General features: G+C 45.8%; 1 protein-coding gene across 1 annotated transcript in view; it reads right to left on the reverse strand.

Moving 5' to 3' along the window:
• Positions 1-19,546, reverse strand: part of LOC142257151 (uncharacterized) — a 91,931-nt gene that overhangs the window by 36,715 nt on the left and 35,670 nt on the right. Inside the window, exons 17-22 of the mRNA XM_075329267.1 lie at positions 14,134-14,346; positions 12,719-12,864; positions 10,770-10,897; positions 9,268-9,415; positions 5,651-5,783; positions 5,402-5,557 (exon numbers count right to left, since the gene is read on the reverse strand). Of these exons, the coding sequence (XP_075185382.1) occupies positions 5,402-5,557; positions 5,651-5,783; positions 9,268-9,415; positions 10,770-10,897; positions 12,719-12,864; positions 14,134-14,346 (924 nt within the window). The remainder of the gene's footprint in view (positions 1-5,401; positions 5,558-5,650; positions 5,784-9,267; positions 9,416-10,769; positions 10,898-12,718; positions 12,865-14,133; positions 14,347-19,546) is intronic.

Consider the following 19,546-nt stretch of genomic DNA (forward strand, 5'->3'; position numbering starts at 1 on the left):
TGTCACAGATGACAGTCATGTGGTTTCTGGCCATACAAGGTCACAGTGTTTTGTTGTGCTGAATGCTCTCTGACTTTCCATTGTTCCTACTGTCAGTATTCATTGTATTCATCTCTAACCTCTTTTGCACCCAGCAGGAGCTCGCCTACCACCCAGCTGCTGATCATCAGTATTCTCTTGGTGCCTAAATACCCCTTCCTTCCCTGGACTGGTGCTGGTGATATTTTTCAGTTCATTCAAGCCTTGGTTGCAAGCAGGTGGCTTGCTCTCATCTGTGGAATCGTTGCTGTAAACTTTACTGAACTCCTACCTGTGTCATCTGTGGATACATAATTCATGAACTATTCCCTTGTGTGTCCTCCTTGTGTCTTTTATAGTTGTTCAGTGGGATTGACAAAGAGCTCATCCCATTCGTTCCCTATTTAGGGCACAGCACTAGAGATACCTAGGGTCAGGTATCTGGCTCGACGCATAGGGATACCTAGGGTCAGGTATCTGGCTCGACGCATAGGGATATCTAGGGTCAGGTATCTGGCTCAACGCATAGGGATATCTAGGGTCAGGTATCTGGCTTGACGCATAGGGATACCTAGGGGGTCAGGTATCCAGCTAGACGCATAGGGATACTACGGGGCAGGTATCCGGCTCGACACATAGGGATACCTAGGGTCAGGTATCCGGCTCAGTGCATAGGGATACCTAGGGTCAGGTATCCGACTTAGCGCATAGGGATACCTAGGGTCAGGTATCCGGCTCAGCACATAGGGATACCTAGGGTCAGGTATCCGGCTCGGCGCATAGGGATACCTAGGGTCAGGTATCCGGCTCGACGCATAGGGATACTTAGGGTCAGGTATCCGGCTCGACGCATAGGGATACTTAGGGTCAGGTATCCGGCTCGACGCATAGGGATACCTAGGGTCAGTTATCCGGCTCAGCGCATAGGGATACCTAGGGTCAGGTATCCGGCTCAGCGCATAGGGATACCTAGGGTCAGGTATCCGGCTCAGCGCATAGGGATACCTAGGGTCAGGTATCCGGCTGAGCGCATAGGGATACCTAGGGTCAGGTATCCGGCTCAGCGCATAGGGATACCTAGGATCAGGTATCCGGCTCAGCGCATAGGGATACCTAGGGTCAGGTATCCGGCTCGGCGCACAGGGATACCTAGGGTCAGGTATCCGGCTCAGCGCATAGGGATACCTAGGGTCAGGTATCCGGCTCAGCGCATAGGGATACCTAGGGTCAGGTATCCGGCTCAGCGCATAGGGATACCTAGGGTCAGGTATCCGGATCGGCGCACAGGGATACCTAGGGTCAGGTATCCGGCTCAGCGCATAGGGATACCTAGGGTCAAGTATCCGGCTGAGCGCATAGGGATACCTAGGGTCAGGTATCCGGCTCAGCGCATAGGGATATCTAGGGTCAGGTATCCGGCTGAGCGCATAGGGATACCTAGGATCAGGTATCCGGCTCAGCGCATAGGGATACCTAGGGTCAGGTATCCGGCTCAGCGCATAGGGATACCTAGGGTCAGGTATCCGGCTCAGCGCATAGGGATACCTAGGGTCAGGTATCCGGCTCGGCGCACAGGGATACCTAGGGTCAGGTATCCGGCTCAGCGCATAGGTGCTGAACCTATCTAGGGTGGTGAGGGACCCCAGGGACCAGCGGTAGGTTCTGTCAGGGGTCACAATCTTCCTTTTCCCTAGATGCAGGGGTCCCCTTCTCTTTGTATTTCCTTGTACTTAGTGTGACAAGAGCTTTGTAAAGAAAAAAATAATTTAACTTGTATATTTTTATTGAACTTCTTCAGTCCAGTGGTCGGTCCTAATCAGTGCCTGACATCTCTGGGTGCTTATGCAATTATTGAGTGATCGCACCGAGCAGATGTCTAAATATAGATGTTCACAAAAAAATAAATCATCATCCTGACATGCACTCAAGACTGTAAACCGAGCTTCAGGAGAAAATCCTGCGAGCGATTCTCCCTCCCTAAAGATCTAGTTATTTGGCATTCTCCTGTGCTGTAAAGCAGGTGTGGATAGGAAAGTCAGATTAGTCTTATTACCAGTAATGCGTTTTCTATGAAGCCTCCAATACAGTACCAGTACAGTACATTTTTTTTTTTCTTACTCACAAAGTGAAGTGAAGCTTAACTAATACATATCGATACCCTCCCTGATAATGATATAATGATCATTTATTGTGCAATTCATATAAACATGTGCATCTCTGCATAGGACATGGGCATAAATGAATACAAATGAAGAAACGTATGCATAAATAAGCTGCTAATCTGTATCTCCATACATCCACATGCTGGAAAGTGGCTTATTAAATAGTATAAAGTATTTCATCCCTCGACATCGCAAGCAGTTTATTTTTTTTTTACTTTAGTTTTCCAATCCCTGCCTTCCAAAACTCATTTCCCTTCATGAGAGGCCCTGCTTATGTGGAGACCGTGTATAACTGCACTATATCATTTATCTTATAATGATCATACGACTGTATTGAAAGACGGAAAAAAGAAAAAAATTGTAGAGTGGGGGGGACATAAATAAGTAATTGTTTTTGGATTTGTTTTGTGCAGTCACTGTTCTGCAGCATGATGTCTTGTATGACTGCGCTATTGAGATTTTATATTTTACACTCTTTTATTAAATGAAAACATTAAAAAAAAATATATAAATTTGTCGCCATTTTCAGACAAACATTACTTGTTATTTTTTTGTGGTTTTTCGTTTACTACACTTGCTTCAAAAAACGCAGCAAAAAAATAATAAAAAAAAACAGATCTTGGAAAATAGCGAAACAAATCTATTTTTTTTTTTTATTCCTGTAATTTTTTTTGCCACTTAAAAGGGAGCTTGTCACCCTGAGTTTACACTTCTAATCACAGGACCTTGAGGAAAATCAAATTATTTATATTATTGCTCCCTTTGTTTTTAAATCTGCCCCCAAAAAACAACTTTATTGTAAAATTCAAATGACGGTGTTTAGTGCACCCTTGTCGTGGCTAAATGCCAGGATGCATCATTCCAGCCCTTCATTTAAATTACTGCCACTCTTCTGTTGATTGGCATTTGTACCGTGGTGCTTGACCAGAGGCAGCACTGTCTGAAGATAACAAATCGCACTCTCCTCTCTTCTGACATCGCTTATCTCTTCTATTACTTCAGTGGAAAAGAGGGCACAAATCACCCTCTTCTCGCTTCTGACATTGTTCACCTCCTCTATTCCTTCAGTAGAACAGAGCTTACACAAATCGCTCTCTTCTCGCTTCTGGCACTGTTCATTTCCTCTATTACTTCAGTAGAACAGAGCTTACACAAATCGCTCTCTTCTCGCTTCTGACATTGTTCACCTCCTCTATTACTTCAGTAGAACAGAGCTAACACAAATCGCTCTCTTCTCGCTTCTGACATTGTTCACCTCCTCTATTCCTTCAGTAGAACAGAGCTTACACAAAACGCTCTCTTCTCGCTTCTGACACTGTTCACCTCATCTATTCCTTCAGTAGAACAGAGCTTACACAAATCACCCTCTTCTCGCTTCTGACATTGTTCATCTCCTCTATTACTTCAGTAGAACAGAACTTACACAAAACGCTCTCTTCTCGCTTCTGACATTGTTCATCTCCTCTATTCCTTCAGTAGAACAGAGCTTACACAAATCGCTCTCTTCTCGCTTCTGACATTGTTTACCTCCTCTATTACTTCAGTATAACAGAGCTTACACAAATCGCTCTCTTCTCGCTTCTGACTTTGTTCATCTCCTCTATTACTTCAGTAGATCACAAAGGCAAAGAACCTGTGGAAAAAAAGCGCATAGGGTCTTACCCTGATAAACAGGGGGTATAATAAAGAGAGTAATCCTACTCACCGATTAGGGTTGTGAAAGGCACAACTCCTGTAACCGCATATATATGGATCAACGGCAGCAGTACCCCAAGTGGCAGATAACAGAGAGAGATAGTGGAGAGGGGCTTTTGAAACCGCGCCAGAGATCCCAGATGTAAGCTTGAATCAATGTATTTTTATTATTTTTATTTATATTTATTATTATTATTTATATTTCGGCATAGACCTATGCCGAAATAAAAATACATTGATTCTAGCTTACATCTGGGATCTCTGGCGCGGTTTCAAAAGCCCCTCTCCACTATCTCTCTCTGTTATCTATTACTTCAGTAGAACAGAGCTTACACAAATCACCCTCTTCTCGCTTCTGACACTGTTCACCTCCTCTATTACTTCAGTGGAGCAGAACTTACACAAATCACTCTCTTCTCGCTTCTGGCACTGTTCATCTCCTCTATTACTTCAGTAGAACAGAGCTTACACAAATCACTCTCTTCTCGCTTCTGACATTGTTCACCTCCTCTATTACTTCAGTGGAACAGAGCTTACACAAATCGCTCTTTTCTCGCTTCTGACACTGTTCATTTCCTCTATTACTTCAGTAGAACAGAGCTTACACAAATCGCTCTCTTCTCGCTTCTGGCACTGTTCATCTCCTCTATTACTTCAGTGGAAAAGAGAGAACACAAGTCACTCTCTCCTTGCTTCTGACATTGCTGGTCATCTCTATTACTTCAGTGGAAAAGAAGGCACACAGATCACTCTCTCCTTGCTTCTGACATCGCTCGCCTCCTCTATTACTTCAGTGGAAGAAGTGACAGTAACCTAAATAAATGGGTGGAATGGTGAACCAAGGTATTTCGCCACGACAATGGTACACTGAGCACCTTCATATGCATATTACAATAAAGCTGTTATTTTGGTGCCACTGCGGCTATCTAGCTTGTATACACTGTGCTGAAGCTGGCCAGGTATGTGACTTGCTAGTGCACTCCAGTGGTCTTGACATCTTCAAAACAGTGCATGCAAGCTCAACTGACAATAGCGTGGAAGCACTGCTCATGTTCTGCTGCCTAGCAGGGGTGGTCGGTCTTTTGCAAAAGAAAAGTAGAGTTAATATTTCAAAAACAGCTGAAATCTTTGATAAGCAATACATTTCTTGTATCCAACAATACTCAATTGTGAAGATGGGAATAACCTTTTAATGGACGGTTTACATGGGGCTATGGGGATGGAATCATTGTTCCCCATGTATGTTAGTGACAGCACATCACCTGTTTACATGGGGAGATGACTTTATGCCACATATGCAATTAAATATCAGTCAATGAGTATTTTGCTATGTACAGAGATTGTAGAAGACAATGCATTTATACATATTTGTAAGTATATGTGACACACACACACACATATATTATATATATATATATATATATATATATACACACACACATATACATATATACATATATATATATATATATATATATGTATCTTACATCTACAATAGAAATCTACTAGTAGCGCGGTGACATTACCATTTTGCAGTATGCTCAGCTGAAATAGCACAACGTCGCCCTCTTTGAGGCACAGGATAGGATTCGGTATTTGGGGTAAAGATGTCGAGTCTGTTGATTTAAGAACCGGATCTCCTGCTCGTGATTTCCTGGGTGTTGGCACTGACCATGAGTCTCCTAAAAACAAGTGTTGTTCTCAAGCTTTTAATCCTACAGAATAAAATTACACAGATTATATCACACCCAACATGAATATGACAATTATCTGACCTGTCAGAAAGGCCTCGATGACCTGTGCGCTGGCCAGAATGACGCCAAATACACCGCTGGGACTGAACAGCACAAGATGCACCTGCTCACTGCCCCACACGTGGTGATCGGGACCCAGGACATTCGTCACCTCCTGAAATAGAAGGGTAAGTGTCTAGTTATACCTGCAGTAATGACGGCGAGGAGGACAGGCGGCGAGTATTGGTCTTAGACATCCAGTGTGGACATCACATATCAGGACACTCTGCCATGAAGCAGCCCGTACTGATAATCTGCAATAGCAATTATAGTAATCCCTGTGGAACATGTTTCTAGATTCACCCATGAACATCAGGCTGCAATATACACTGTCAGATACGGAGGTCGGTGTTAAAATTCTAACATTAGTAACAATTTAGAAAACTTTGATACTTGTTTCCATTGGTTACAATTGATAGCTTTATTGATGCAGACCCCTGTGTAGGTAACACTGTCACTATGTGACTAATTTACTATTTGTAATGCTGTGTCCTTGCACTCCTTGCCTTCCTGCAGGGACACGCTCTGACTCACCGCCACGGCCAGGTCCCTCCACGCTGCCTGGCGCCCATGCCTCTCCTCCACGTGGGTGCTCCTCCCTATCTCCGGTAGAACTCCTAAGGAGTGTGTGCGCGCGCCGCTGTCCCTGTCTTAAAGGGTCAGCGCGCCACTCCCAGGAAGTGCCTCCCAGCCTATTGCTCAGAGATACTGGGTATTTCGGGCAAGCTCCCACTAGGGGAGTTGCCTGATCAATGCCCTAGTTTAGCTAGTCAGTGTCTAGTACTCTAGCTAGTTGTTAGATCCCCTTGTCTGTCCTGTCTTGTTGGCTCCAGTTTCTTCCCTGCCTGTTGGTCCTGTTGTGCTTATTCGTCCCGGCTGTGCCTCCTGCCTCAGCTTTCCCGGTGTCCCTTGCCATGCCAGAGACTTTGCCTGTCCGTTCTGGCTGTGCCTACAGCCTCAGCTATCCGGGTGGTCCTCGCCTCGCCAGAGACTATGGCTGGCTGTCCCGGCTGTGCCTCCTGCCTCAGCTATCCCAGTGGCCCTCGGCACACCAGAGACTGTGCCTGTCCGTCCTGGCTGTGCCTCCTGGCTCAGTTATCCCAGTGGTCCTCACGTTGCCAGAGATTGTGCCTGTCCGTCCTGGCTGTGCCTCCTGGCTCAGCTATCCCAGTGGCCCTCGGCACACCAGAGACTGTGCCTGTCCGTCCTGGCTGTGCCTCCTGGCTCAGTTATCCCAGTGGTCCTCACGTTGCCAGAGATTGTGCCTGTCCGTCCTGGTTGTGCCTCCTGGCTCAGCTATCCCAGTGGTCCTCACGTTGCCAGAGATTGTGTCTGTCCGTCCTGGCTGTGCCTCCTGGCTCAGCTATCTCAGTGGTCCTCACGTTGCCAGAGACTATGCTTGTCTGTGCCAGCTGTGTCTCACTCTCTTGTCTCAGCTATCCCGGTGGTCCTCAACACACCAGAAATTGTGTCCGTCTGTCCTGACCGTGCTATCTGCCCCGGCCACTCCTGTGGTCCCCTTCTACACCTGAGACCCAACCCTGTCTACTCGTGTCTGCCCCTTCTCTGGGGCTCAGCTGCCACAGTCCCAGTCCCTGCCCTGGGAGTAGCAGCTGGTGTCTGCCTTGCGATGGGCACTTAGTTAGGCCCCTCCCACTACAAGGACAGGCCCGGGGTCCCCCTGTGGTCCAGTGGGTCCACTTCTGCTTGCCACAGTACCACTACCCAGCGGCGAACATGACACTATTGCACTAATTCACCCCTAGAATGTGTAAGTGACAACCTGCAAGGAAAATATAGTACTAGATGCTATTTCCCTGAGTCGTTCTCATAGTTATAGGCCTTGTCCAGGACCTTGTGATCGGTCGTCAATATCGATCAATATCGTAAAAAAGTCCTGGACAAACCTTCAACTCATTTAGGCTATAACCCAAGCAACCAAGATTACAATAAAACAGCTAAAGATGAACAACCAGGGGGACATTTTTCCCCCCATGCTGGTATTTAAGGTTGCAGCCACCCATTTCCACCGGGTTAATTGCTCTATTGACAGCACCGGGAAAGTCTGGATCAGCCCAGAAAGAAAGAAAAACAATCATAGTGAGAAACATGACAAAGGATTTTCTAAAAACAACCAAGTGTCACAGATGTAAAGTGATTCCGCGATGACTTCAGATCTTCTGTGAACTTGTGCTACGGCTCATTGAAACTTTCTTAGAAAATATATAATTGTGTAGGAACAAGCGGGTGTTACAGCGCAGGAGCCGAGCATTCTGAGAAGTCTACAGCACCATGGCAGGAGGGTTATACATCGGTGACCAGGGTGCCAGAAAATAGGGGGTCAATGGGACTTTCACCTGCATGAAAAGCCCCCACACATGAGTGGTGTCAGGAGGCTTCAGTCCTGGCTGACTTTAGTGCTGGACTCAGGGCAGTGCTCACTTTTCCTTTATTCTTGCAAATGTCTCAAACAGTCTGTTGGGGGCTTCATCATAGAAAAAAAAAAAGCGTTACCCCTGTCCTCTGTAGTCCGGTCCCTGTACGTCTGCCTGCTGCCATTCCGGGGCTAGCTCTGCACTGGTGTTGAGTAGAGATGAGCGGGTCCGTCGAGGTTCGATTTGCTGGCAGCAAACAAGCCTAGCTCCACAGGCTCCAGCTTGATCCGAACCCCAGATCAAGTCACTGATTGGCAGTTTCAGTCTCCACTCACATACAGCCAGCGGGCGGTTTTTTCAAACTTTTTATTTTTTATTGCACACTACATCCGATCACGCTGTTGTTACCTCCAGTGTGCACCATTCAAACACTGCAAGCCGAGCGCCAAGTATACCGGAACACAGCGATATTCGCACAAGTTTTGTTCGCACGTAAAGCATCCGAACCCCGAACCTTGATTTTTAAACTTGCTGTTTGGTTCGAAAGCTGAACCTCAGGTTTGCGCATCTCCAGTGTTGAGTCAATCCTGAAGCTGAGTTTTGTTAAGAGACAATTTGGGCATTTGCAAGACTTTCGTGGGCGACCTGACGCCTTCTTCAAAGCAACTGAGGCTCTTGATGAAACCGATAAATGAAATTGTTTTTTGTGATAAAGTTAATATTCACAGCAAGGAATGACTGCATCTATTTACAATTCATCTGATCACTCTTCATAATCTAAAATTAATGCAAATAGCGACTTTAAAAACTCAAGCAGCAAAATTAAAAACATTTGGCCATAACTGCATATTTCCAGAGGGGCAGGTTGGTTGCAAATTATGCAATTGCCCCAATGGCACCTGTAGAAACACAAATGGGAAGAAAAATTCCCATTCACAGACATAGAAATGATTTTCTGGTGGAGTTTAGTTTAATATACCATTAGAGTCACTTCAAATTGTATGCAATGCAAGATCGCCATCTGCTGGTCACACAGTGTGTCACAGGTTTATTGTTGCATTGACTAAATGGCATGGTGACATAATGGGATAAAATAAGAGTCAATGCCAAAGGTTTGAGGGGAAAAAAGACCATTATACTGTGATAATCAATTTTTGTAGAAACATTACAAATTATATTGTATGACAAAGATCCAGCACTGATCAGAAAGGCGATGGGGTTTACCAGCTTTCTGCTCCTTCTCCTCTCCGGCTCCTCAATTTGTAGCTGGAATTTCATGTTGGAGCCAAAACTCATGGATATCTGAGGAGCCTTCATAAGACACAAACGATCGCACAGTTCTTCAGCCGAGACATACTGCAGACAATGGCACCTGAGGATATAGACATCAGCTTATCCAAATGACACTACATAACGTATCCGGTATTGATCCAGAGTTACCTCCTGTATTATACTCCAGAGCTGCACTCACTATTCTGCTGGTGCAGTCACTGTGTACATACATTACATTACTGATCCTGAGTTACATCCTGTATTATACTCCAGAGCTGCACTCACTATTCTGCTGGTGCAGTCACTGTGTATATACATTACATTACTGATCCTGAGTTACCTCCTGTATTATACTCCAGAGCTGCACTCACTATTCTGCTGGTGCAGTCACTGTGTATATACATTACATTACTGATCCTGAGTTACATCCTGTATTATACTCCAGAGCTGCACTCACTATTCTGCTGGTGCAGTCACTGTGTACATACATTACATTACTGATCCTGAGTTACCTCCTGTATTATACTCCAGAGCTGCACTCACTATTCTGCTGCTGCAGTCACTGTGTACATACATTACATTACTGATCCTGAGTTACCTCCTGTATTATACTCCAGAGCTGCACTCACTATTCTGCTGGTGCAGTCACTGTGTACATACATTACATTACTGATCCTGAGTTACCTCCTGTATTATACTCCAGAGCTGCACTCACTATTCTGCTGGTGCAGTCACTGTGTACATACATTACATTACTGATCCTGAGTTACATCCTGTATTATACTCCAGAGCTGCACTCACTATTCTGCTGGTGCAGTCACTGTGTATATACATTACATTACTGATCCTGAGTTACCTCCTGTATTATACTCCAGAGCTGCACTCACTATTCTGCTGGTGCAGTCACTGTGTATATACATTACATTACTGATCCTGAGTTACATCCTGTATTATACTCCAGAGCTGCACTCACTATTCTGCTGGTGCAGTCACTGTGTACATACATTACATTACTGATCCCGAGTTACCTCCTGTATTATACCCCAGAGCTGCACTCACTATTCTGCTGGTGCAGTCACTGTATACATACATTACTGATTCTGAGTTACCTCCTGTATTATACTCCAGAGCTGCACTCACTATTCTGCTGGTGCAGTCACTGTGTACATACATTACATTATTGATCCTGAGTTATCTCCTGTATTATACTCCAGAGCTGCACTCACTTTTCTGCTGGTGCAGTCACTGTATACATACATTACATTACTGATCCTGAGTTACATCCTGTATTATACTCCAGAGCTGCACTCACTATTCTGCTGGTGCAGTCACTGTGTACATACATTAAATTACTGATCCTGTACTGGTCCTGAGTTACATCCTGTATTATACTCCAGAGCTGCACTCCCACAATCTTATTTGCTAGTGAGCACATATGAGTAGATGTGACTGACATTCCCAGCTCAGTGCTGAGCTCTCCTCCCTGAAGGCCGCAGTTCGGGGTGCAGTCATGATGCTGTGGGGACACACACTTCCTTGTAGATGAGAGGCGGACTTCAGCACCAGAGCAGCGCTCTTCTACCTGCACATAAACATGAACTATTTCAGTTACATCACAAATATAAATTAGAACAAAAGTCAATTATTTTGGTGTTTTAGAAATCGTTGCAGAAAAAACACTTTTAATGGAAATATTTTCATACTCACAGTTAAATCTATAGTTGAGCGAGTACCTAACCATTCACACTCGCGATACTCATAACGAATACTGTCTAATACTCGCGTATTCATTCCAAATGCAAGTCAATGGGGAATACTCGCAATGTAACGAGTAACCTGAATTCCGCACTATTTGCTACTCGCACGTACAATTTGGCATTCAGGTTACTCGTTACTTTGTGAGTTTTGCCCCATTGACTTGCATTGCACACACTATACGGAATAAATACGCAAGTATTAGGCTCTGTGCGCACTAGTGCGTTTTACCCGCGGATTTACCCGCGGATTTGCCGCGGAAATTTCTTGAGAAATGTCTGCAATCTTTGTGCAGACATTTCCCAGCAAATTCTATGAGAAAAAAAAATAGCTGTGCGCACGCTGCGGATTTTTCTCAAGAAATTTCCTTGAGAAGAATTTCTCGAGAAAATGTCTTGAGAAAATGAGCATGTCAATTCTTTTCCGCAGGTACCCTGCGGATTTCGGCAGTACAGCCTGCAAAATCCGCAGGAAAATCGCAGCAAATTCGCGGCTATTCCGCGGCAAATCCGCGGCAAATCCGCATGCGGATTTGGTGCGGATTTTTTCCGGAGGTCCGGAAATCTTTCACTCCCAGAAGTTTCTCAAGAAATTTTCTTGAGAAACTTCACATTTCTAGTGCGCACATAGCCTAAGACAGTATTCGTTATGAGTATAACGAGTGCGAATAGTTAGGTACTCACTGAATGCTAGGTAAATCACCACTCGAGTGTCGGGATTCCGAGGCTGGAGTGGTGCTGTAAATCCAAGTCCCCCGCCCCGTCATATTTATTTTCTGCCATCTTTATTGTTTGCTGATTCCATTCCAGTCCTGCCATGCAATTCTCTGACTTCTGACCAGTCAGATGTTACAGTCACAAGTTACATCACAAGCTCCCAATGCAAGTCTATGACAGCCAGAACAAGGCTCTCATAGACTTACATTACGTTATGACCTCCGGCACGCTCCATGAGACACTGGAGCAGCCAGCAGCTCACAAACTGTGGGGATTGATGGAAGCAGTGGTGATAGAAGATGATTTATGGTGGCAGGTGAGTAGGAGAGTAGGGAAAGAGACAAGAGATGAGCGGAGCCATTAAAGTTCGGGTTGAGTTGGACTTTAGATAAAGTTCTATGCAGGACCTGGACTTCTCCCTCCCTATTGGAAGTCATTGATTGCACAGTTCAGTTCTCCCCCCACATACAGCCAGCAATAACCGGGGAAGGGCACGGGAGGTTGATTTTTGTTTGTGCACACTACATCTGATGACGCTGATTTTACCCCACCTGAGCGGTTTTCATGCATAAAGCACCGAACTCGATGTTTTTGTAAATCCCGTGTTCGGTATGAACACTGAACTTTACTGACCAAGTTCGCTCATCTCTAGCAGGGACCTTAGATTAAAAGCTCCACTCCAGAAGTAAAACGAAAACTTTAGGAGTGGTGCAATAAAAAGTGAAAAGTAAAAAAGAAAGAAATGTAACGCTCAAAAATGGTCAAAACACCAAAAGATTCAATGTCAGATCTATCTGGGGTCAGAACTTTTCAAATCTACAACTCAAAGTCTGCAAAAGCATGCTGGGAGTTGTAGTTTGCCATCAGCTAGAGCGCCTTATAACCAGAGTTAACCCTTCACTTCCCATATGGCGCCTCCTCGTGGGCCGTACCTGTGGCTGACAGTCTAAGTCGCTGTTGCTGTCTGATCTCTGCTGTTCTCGGTTGTCGTAAAACACAAACCCGGCCTGACAGATGCAGGAGCCGTCCGATTCCTGGAACGAGCGGTTCAGTCCCCGGCAGACGCAGCTCCTGGACGCTGAGGGTCAATCACAATAAAATCACCATCAGGATAAGTGGCATCAGACAAAGCAATGAAAACAAAAAGGTCTATGGAGCGGCCGCAGCAATATACAGGTAGCATCACAGTGACCGTGAGTGATATCCGTTCACTCGGTGTCCGGAGCTCTGTTGTATGAAGGAGGCGCAGCACCCGGCTACCTCTGCTATATATAGGAGTGTCTGTGTAGGGTATTACAGCACTGTCCTGTCCATGTCAATGGAGAAATGCTGAAATATCCACCACAGACACTAATAGGACTTGTTCACATGCTGCATTTTTGCATACAAGAACAAGGAAAAAACACGGGGAAGACACCTGGCAAACTCAACTGTATGGCATGAAAATTATGCTGCAACATATCAAGAGAATAAAAATGGATATGACTATGCGTAATCAATTACATAATAAATTCATCAGTATATGCTAATAAATATCACCATGTCAATCCATATATAAATAATAATAAGTTCATAAAAGTAACAGATACCAGTGTGTCGACAAATAGCAACAAGTTATAAGTACAACATAAGTGCCACAGTGCACATATACAGTAATTACCAGTCCAGAAATCCCCATGTAAGGGCCAGGTCCCACCACAATCGACGCGTGTTTCGCAATACTTCTGGGACGAAGCATTTCTTGCGAAACGCGCGTCGAGTGCAGTGGGACCTGGCCCTTACGTGTGGCTCTCTAGGCTGGTAATTATAATGGCACTATAACATTTAAAACTTGCTATTTTTCTACACACCAAAATTAGTTTTATGGTGCTTGGCATTGGCTCGCTTTTCTTTTTGGTGTTTTTCTTATTGTTGCTTGCTGCCATTATGTACGGGTTGTGCTATAGATTATACATATATCGACCAGTTGCACCAAGTGAAAGGAGGACGTCTTAAACTCCGCACAGGCCCCCCGCACAGCCTCAGCATCGCTTCATTGAGTTTTAATGAGAGCGAATACTCAGGGCAGAAGTACAGGATGATGATATCAGAACATGATAGAACATCCAGGAAGATGCTTACATCAAACCTATGTGATTTACAGTTACCCGGCATGATCTACACTCATCATATTGAATATGGAATAACCAAAAATGACAGAAAACCCCTTCAACTGGGATATCTATGTACGGCAGCTAGACATCAGTGAAGGCCGAATCCACCTCTACTGGCCAGAGACGAGAGACGCTGCTCCGTGCACCCGGCAGATGGCAGTCAGGTAGGCTTACAGGGGTCTGATGCTACTCACCTGGCTGGGAATAGGATGAACTTCCGCACAGAAAGCACGATACCTGGGCAGAGAGGTGGTTGTAGGTGCCCGCTGGGCACGGCTGGCAGTCCCCTAATTCTCTTCCTCCAGTGCCATTACCATGAGTCCCCGGTGGACACGGCACTGGTTCTGGGGCACCGGATGGGCAGTAATAGCCGGCCGGGCAGGGAAAGGACTTGTAGTTCTCCACTCCTGTAGTGAAGGGGACAGAAAAGCCAAACACACATTTATGAATCCTCTCTGACAGCTTTTAATTAAAGGTTCCCTAAATGTTATGAGGTCTGTAGGATCAGACGGCTGCTTGTTGCCATGGAGATGCATAGTTTGCAGAGTCGCTGCGCACAAAAACGACAGGACATTTTTCATTATCATTTATTGGAAAGTCGTTGAATTCCTCATTTGATGATCTGCAGTGATCTAATGATTAGATTGGTTTGTAAAGGTGGAGATCGCGGTGAAGCCTCAGAGCCCCTTGTAGGCACGAGGCTGAGGATTAATAAGGGGGAGGGGGCGATGGATAACGCTGCCGAATTACTGAGGGTGTGCACAGCAATGAACTCACTGCCCTCAGATTATCCACTTATAATAACCTCATAAATGCAGAAGCGTGGGCCGGCATTACACACACCATGCTGGATGCAGATATGAACACCCCCAAAAACACACCGGACCCTTTCACTTTTACTAGGAAAATAAACTATTAACACTTCTGGTTTTATCACGTATTCTTACTATGCAGCAGGTTTTCCTCACCTATTCAAGTGTTTGAACAGCATCGTACGTATACCCGCAGTACCGTACATATACCCCGTATACCCGCAGTACCATACATATACCCCGTATACCCGCAGTACCATACATATACCCCGTATACCCGCAGTACCGTACATATAGCCCGTATACCCGCAGTACCGTACATATACCCCGTATACCCGCAGTACCGTACATATACCCCGTATACCCGCAGTACCGTACATATACATCTTATACCCGCAGTACCGTACATATACCCCGTATACCCGCAGTACCGTACATATACATCTTATACCCGCAGTACCGTACATATACCCCGTATACCCACAGTACCGTACATATACCCCGTATACCCGCAGTACCGTACATATACCCCGTATACCCGCAGTACCATACATATACCCCGTATACCCGCAGTACCGTACATATACATCTTATACCCGCAGTACCGTACATATACCCCGTATACCCGCAGTACCGTACATATACCCCGTATACCCGCAGTACCGTACATATACCCCGTATACCCGCAGTACCGTACATATAGCCCGTATACCCGCAGTACCGTACATATACCCCGTATACCCGCAGTACCGTACATATACCCCGTATACCCGCAGTACCGTACATATACCCCGTATACCCGCAGTACCGTACATATACCCCGTATACCCGCAGTACCATACATATACCCCGTATACCCGCAGTACCGTACATATACCCCGTATACCCGCAGTACCGTACATATACCCCGTATACCCGCAGCACCGTACATATACCCCGTATACCCGCAGTACCGTACATATACCCCGTATACCCGCAGCACCGTACATATACCCCGTATACCCGCAGCACCGTACATATACCCCGTATACCCGCAGTACCGTACATATACCCCGTATACCCGCAGTACCGTACATATACCCCGTATACCCGCAGTACCGTACATATACATCTTATACCCGCAGTACCGTACATATACCCCGTATACCCGCAGTACCGTACATATACATCTTATACCCGCAGTACCGTACATATACCCCGTATACCCACAGTACCGTACATATACCCCGTATACCCGCAGTACCGTACATATACCCCGTATACCCGCAGTACCATACATATACCCCGTATACCCGCAGTACCGTACATATACATCTTATACCCGCAGTACCGTACATATACCCCGTATACCCGCAGTACCGTACATATACCCCGTATACCCGCAGTACCGTACATATACCCCGTATACCCGCAGTACCGTACATATAGCCCGTATACCCGCAGTACCGTACATATACCCCGTATACCCGCAGTACCGTACATATACCCCGTATACCCGCAGTACCGTACATATACCCCGTATACCCGCAGTACCGTACATATAGCCCGTATACCCGCAGTACCGTACATATACCCCGTATACCCGCAGTACCGTACATATACCCCGTATACCCGCAGTACCGTACATATACCCCGTATACCCGCAGTACCGTACATATACATCTTATACCCGCAGTACCGTACATATACCCCGTATACCCGCAGTACCGTACATATACATCTTATACCCGCAGTACCGTACATATACCCCGTATACCCACAGTACCGTACATATACCCCGTATACCCGCAGTACCGTACATATACCCCGTATACCCGCAGTACCATACATATACCCCGTATACCCGCAGTACCGTACATATACATCTTATACCCGCAGTACCGTACATATACCCCGTATACCCGCAGTACCGTACATATACCCCGTATACCCGCAGTACCGTACATATACCCCGTATACCCGCAGTACCGTACATATAGCCCGTATACCCGCAGTACCGTACATATACCCCGTATACCTGCAGTACCGTACATATACCCCGTATACCCGCAGTACCGTACATATACCCCGTATACCCGCAGTACCGTACATATACATCTTATACCCGCAGTACCGTACATATACCCCGTATACCCGCAGTACCGTACATATACCCCGTATACCCGCAGTACCGTACATATACATCTTATACCCGCAGTACCGTACATATACCCCGTATACCCGCAGTACCGTACATATACCCCGTATACCCGCAGTACCGTACATATACCCCGTATACCCGCAGTACCATACATATACCCCGTATACCCGCAGTACCGTACATATACATCTTATACCCGCAGTACCGTACATATACCCCGTATACCCGCAGCACCGTACATATACCCCGTATACCCGCAGTACCGTACATATACCCCGTATACCCGCAGTACCGTACATATACCCCGTATATCCGCAGTACCGTACATATACCCCGTATACCCGCAGTACCGTACATATACATCTTATACCCGCAGTACCGTACATATACCCCGTATACCCGCAGTACCGTACATATACCCCGTATACCAGCAGTACCGTACGTATAACCCGTATACCCGCAGTACCGTACATATACCCCGTATACCCGCAGTACCGTACATATACCCCGTATATCTGCAGTACCGTACATATACCCCGTATACCCGCAGTACCGTACATATACCCCGTATATCTGCAGTACCGTACATATACCCCGTATACCTGCAGTACCGTATGTATACCCCGTATACCCGCAGTACCGTACGTATAACCCGTATACCCGCAGTACCGTACATATACCCTGTATACTGGCAGTACTGTACATATACCCGCAGTACCGTACGTATACCCTGTACACCCGCAGTACCATACGTATACCCGCTTTACTGTACATATACCGCGTATACCCACAGTACCCTATGTACACCCCGTATACCCACAGTACTGTACGTATACCCCATATAACCGCAGCACCGTAGATATACCCCGTATACCTACAGTACCCTATGTACACCCCATATACCCGCAGCACCGTATGTATACCCTGTATACCGGCAGTACTGTACATATACCCGCAGTACCGTACATATACGCCGTATACCCGCAGTGTCAGTCTCCTTATGTATATATTCTATAAATACAGGCTGAAGGCTAAAAAAATGATGTTATGATGGAAACACTCGTAACTTTGCATCTTTATATATGTAAACATTCTGATAAGCGACTTCTATCTTTATGGGATTTGCAAGAATGTTTCCATAGCCCTATAAATGTCTAGATCTGAGGGGCGTAGATTCACCACCCGCAGGGTCAGTAAGTCCGGACAGAGTTAATGCCATGGAAAACTACAGGCAGCGCATGTGCAGAGGACTGAACCAGGAACACTGGGTATTAGGCCATGTTATGGGTTTTTGTGTGGTTGTTTTCTAGTGTTTTTCCTTGCTCATTTTAATCAATAAAAACAAGGAAACAGCATCCAGCAAAGTCAATGAGAATGGTGACTTGCTGTGCACACGCTGCTTTTTCCTTGCAGATTTTGTTGCTGATATAGAAGCAGCGTGTCAATTCTTTCTGTGTTTATTTCCTGCGTTTCTATAATCCCCTGAAATGCTTTATCACTGCTGGGACATATAGCATACAGCATGGTGTGTGAGGCTCTCCATAGCTCAGTAACCCGAGGTCATCATGGTGATGACCCAGGGTTACTATGGCAGTGATCGGGTCCCTGTGACCACATTACAGGGACCCGATCACCAGGGAGAGGTAAGCGATCCCCCTCCCTGCCTCCTGAATGCTGTGATCGCATTGATTGTAGCATTCGGGGGGCTAAACTGCCGGAAGCGGCGCGGGCACAGCTCTGATCAGAGAGAGCCAGGTCCCAGCTGTAACATCAGCCAGTGACCCAGCAGCGATCGTGGGGTACAACGCACAAACCCCCGCAGTCGCCATGATTAAAAAACTGGTGGGGTGACAGGCTTTAATGAGTTTCCTAGGGATGCATAGGGTCAGTGACATCATGGACACCTGAGCACCCATATGAAGGAGACGCCAGTCTACCCCACACCCTACTAATCCGGTGAGAATGTTCCATACTATTCTTACTTGTACCACCAATGTGAACTATTGGGGGGTCGCACGATTTGTTGACCACTGGCAATAATAATTTGAGTTTATTATTTTGTGTTTTTCTATTTATTTATACCCGTTGGACTACTGTCTATTTAGGGGTGAGAGAAAAAAAATATACTATCTCTGGGTAGGGCAATTCTACTAACTCAGTGTATGGCCAATTTTTTATCAATTTGATCCGTTGGTTTTCAACGCAGAGGGGCTGTGATGGTGGAATATGGGGGGTTATGTATCACTTTGTGTAGGTTCGTATTTTAGGCGTGGTGCTCCGTCCATTCTGTGTATTCCTTGTGTGTACATTGTCCTGTTTGCAGGTTAATCACCCCCTGCCGTGCTTTTGTCCCTAGGTGTGGGGGAGGGGTGTCTGGGATCTAACCAAACTCTCTGCTTACCTGGGAGATTATTCAGTCTGGCTGAAAACTTCAAGAAAAAAGCAGGGAGATTTATCCTATGTGGGAGAAGCTGAGGCTCCCCAGAGAGACCTGGACATTTATCCCTTACTGGACTGTATCCGTGTTTCTGGACTATTTTACCCTCTGTGTCATGGATTATTTTATGGACCGTCTGATTTTGCTTGAAATAAATGTTCTTTGGATTTTTCACTCATCTCTCGTTCTGTTGTTTCTGTGATATTGGAGAAGGACCC

This window comes from Anomaloglossus baeobatrachus, chromosome 11, assembly GCF_048569485.1.
Source record: "Anomaloglossus baeobatrachus isolate aAnoBae1 chromosome 11, aAnoBae1.hap1, whole genome shotgun sequence".
Classification (NCBI taxonomy): Eukaryota; Metazoa; Chordata; class Amphibia; order Anura; family Aromobatidae; genus Anomaloglossus; species Anomaloglossus baeobatrachus.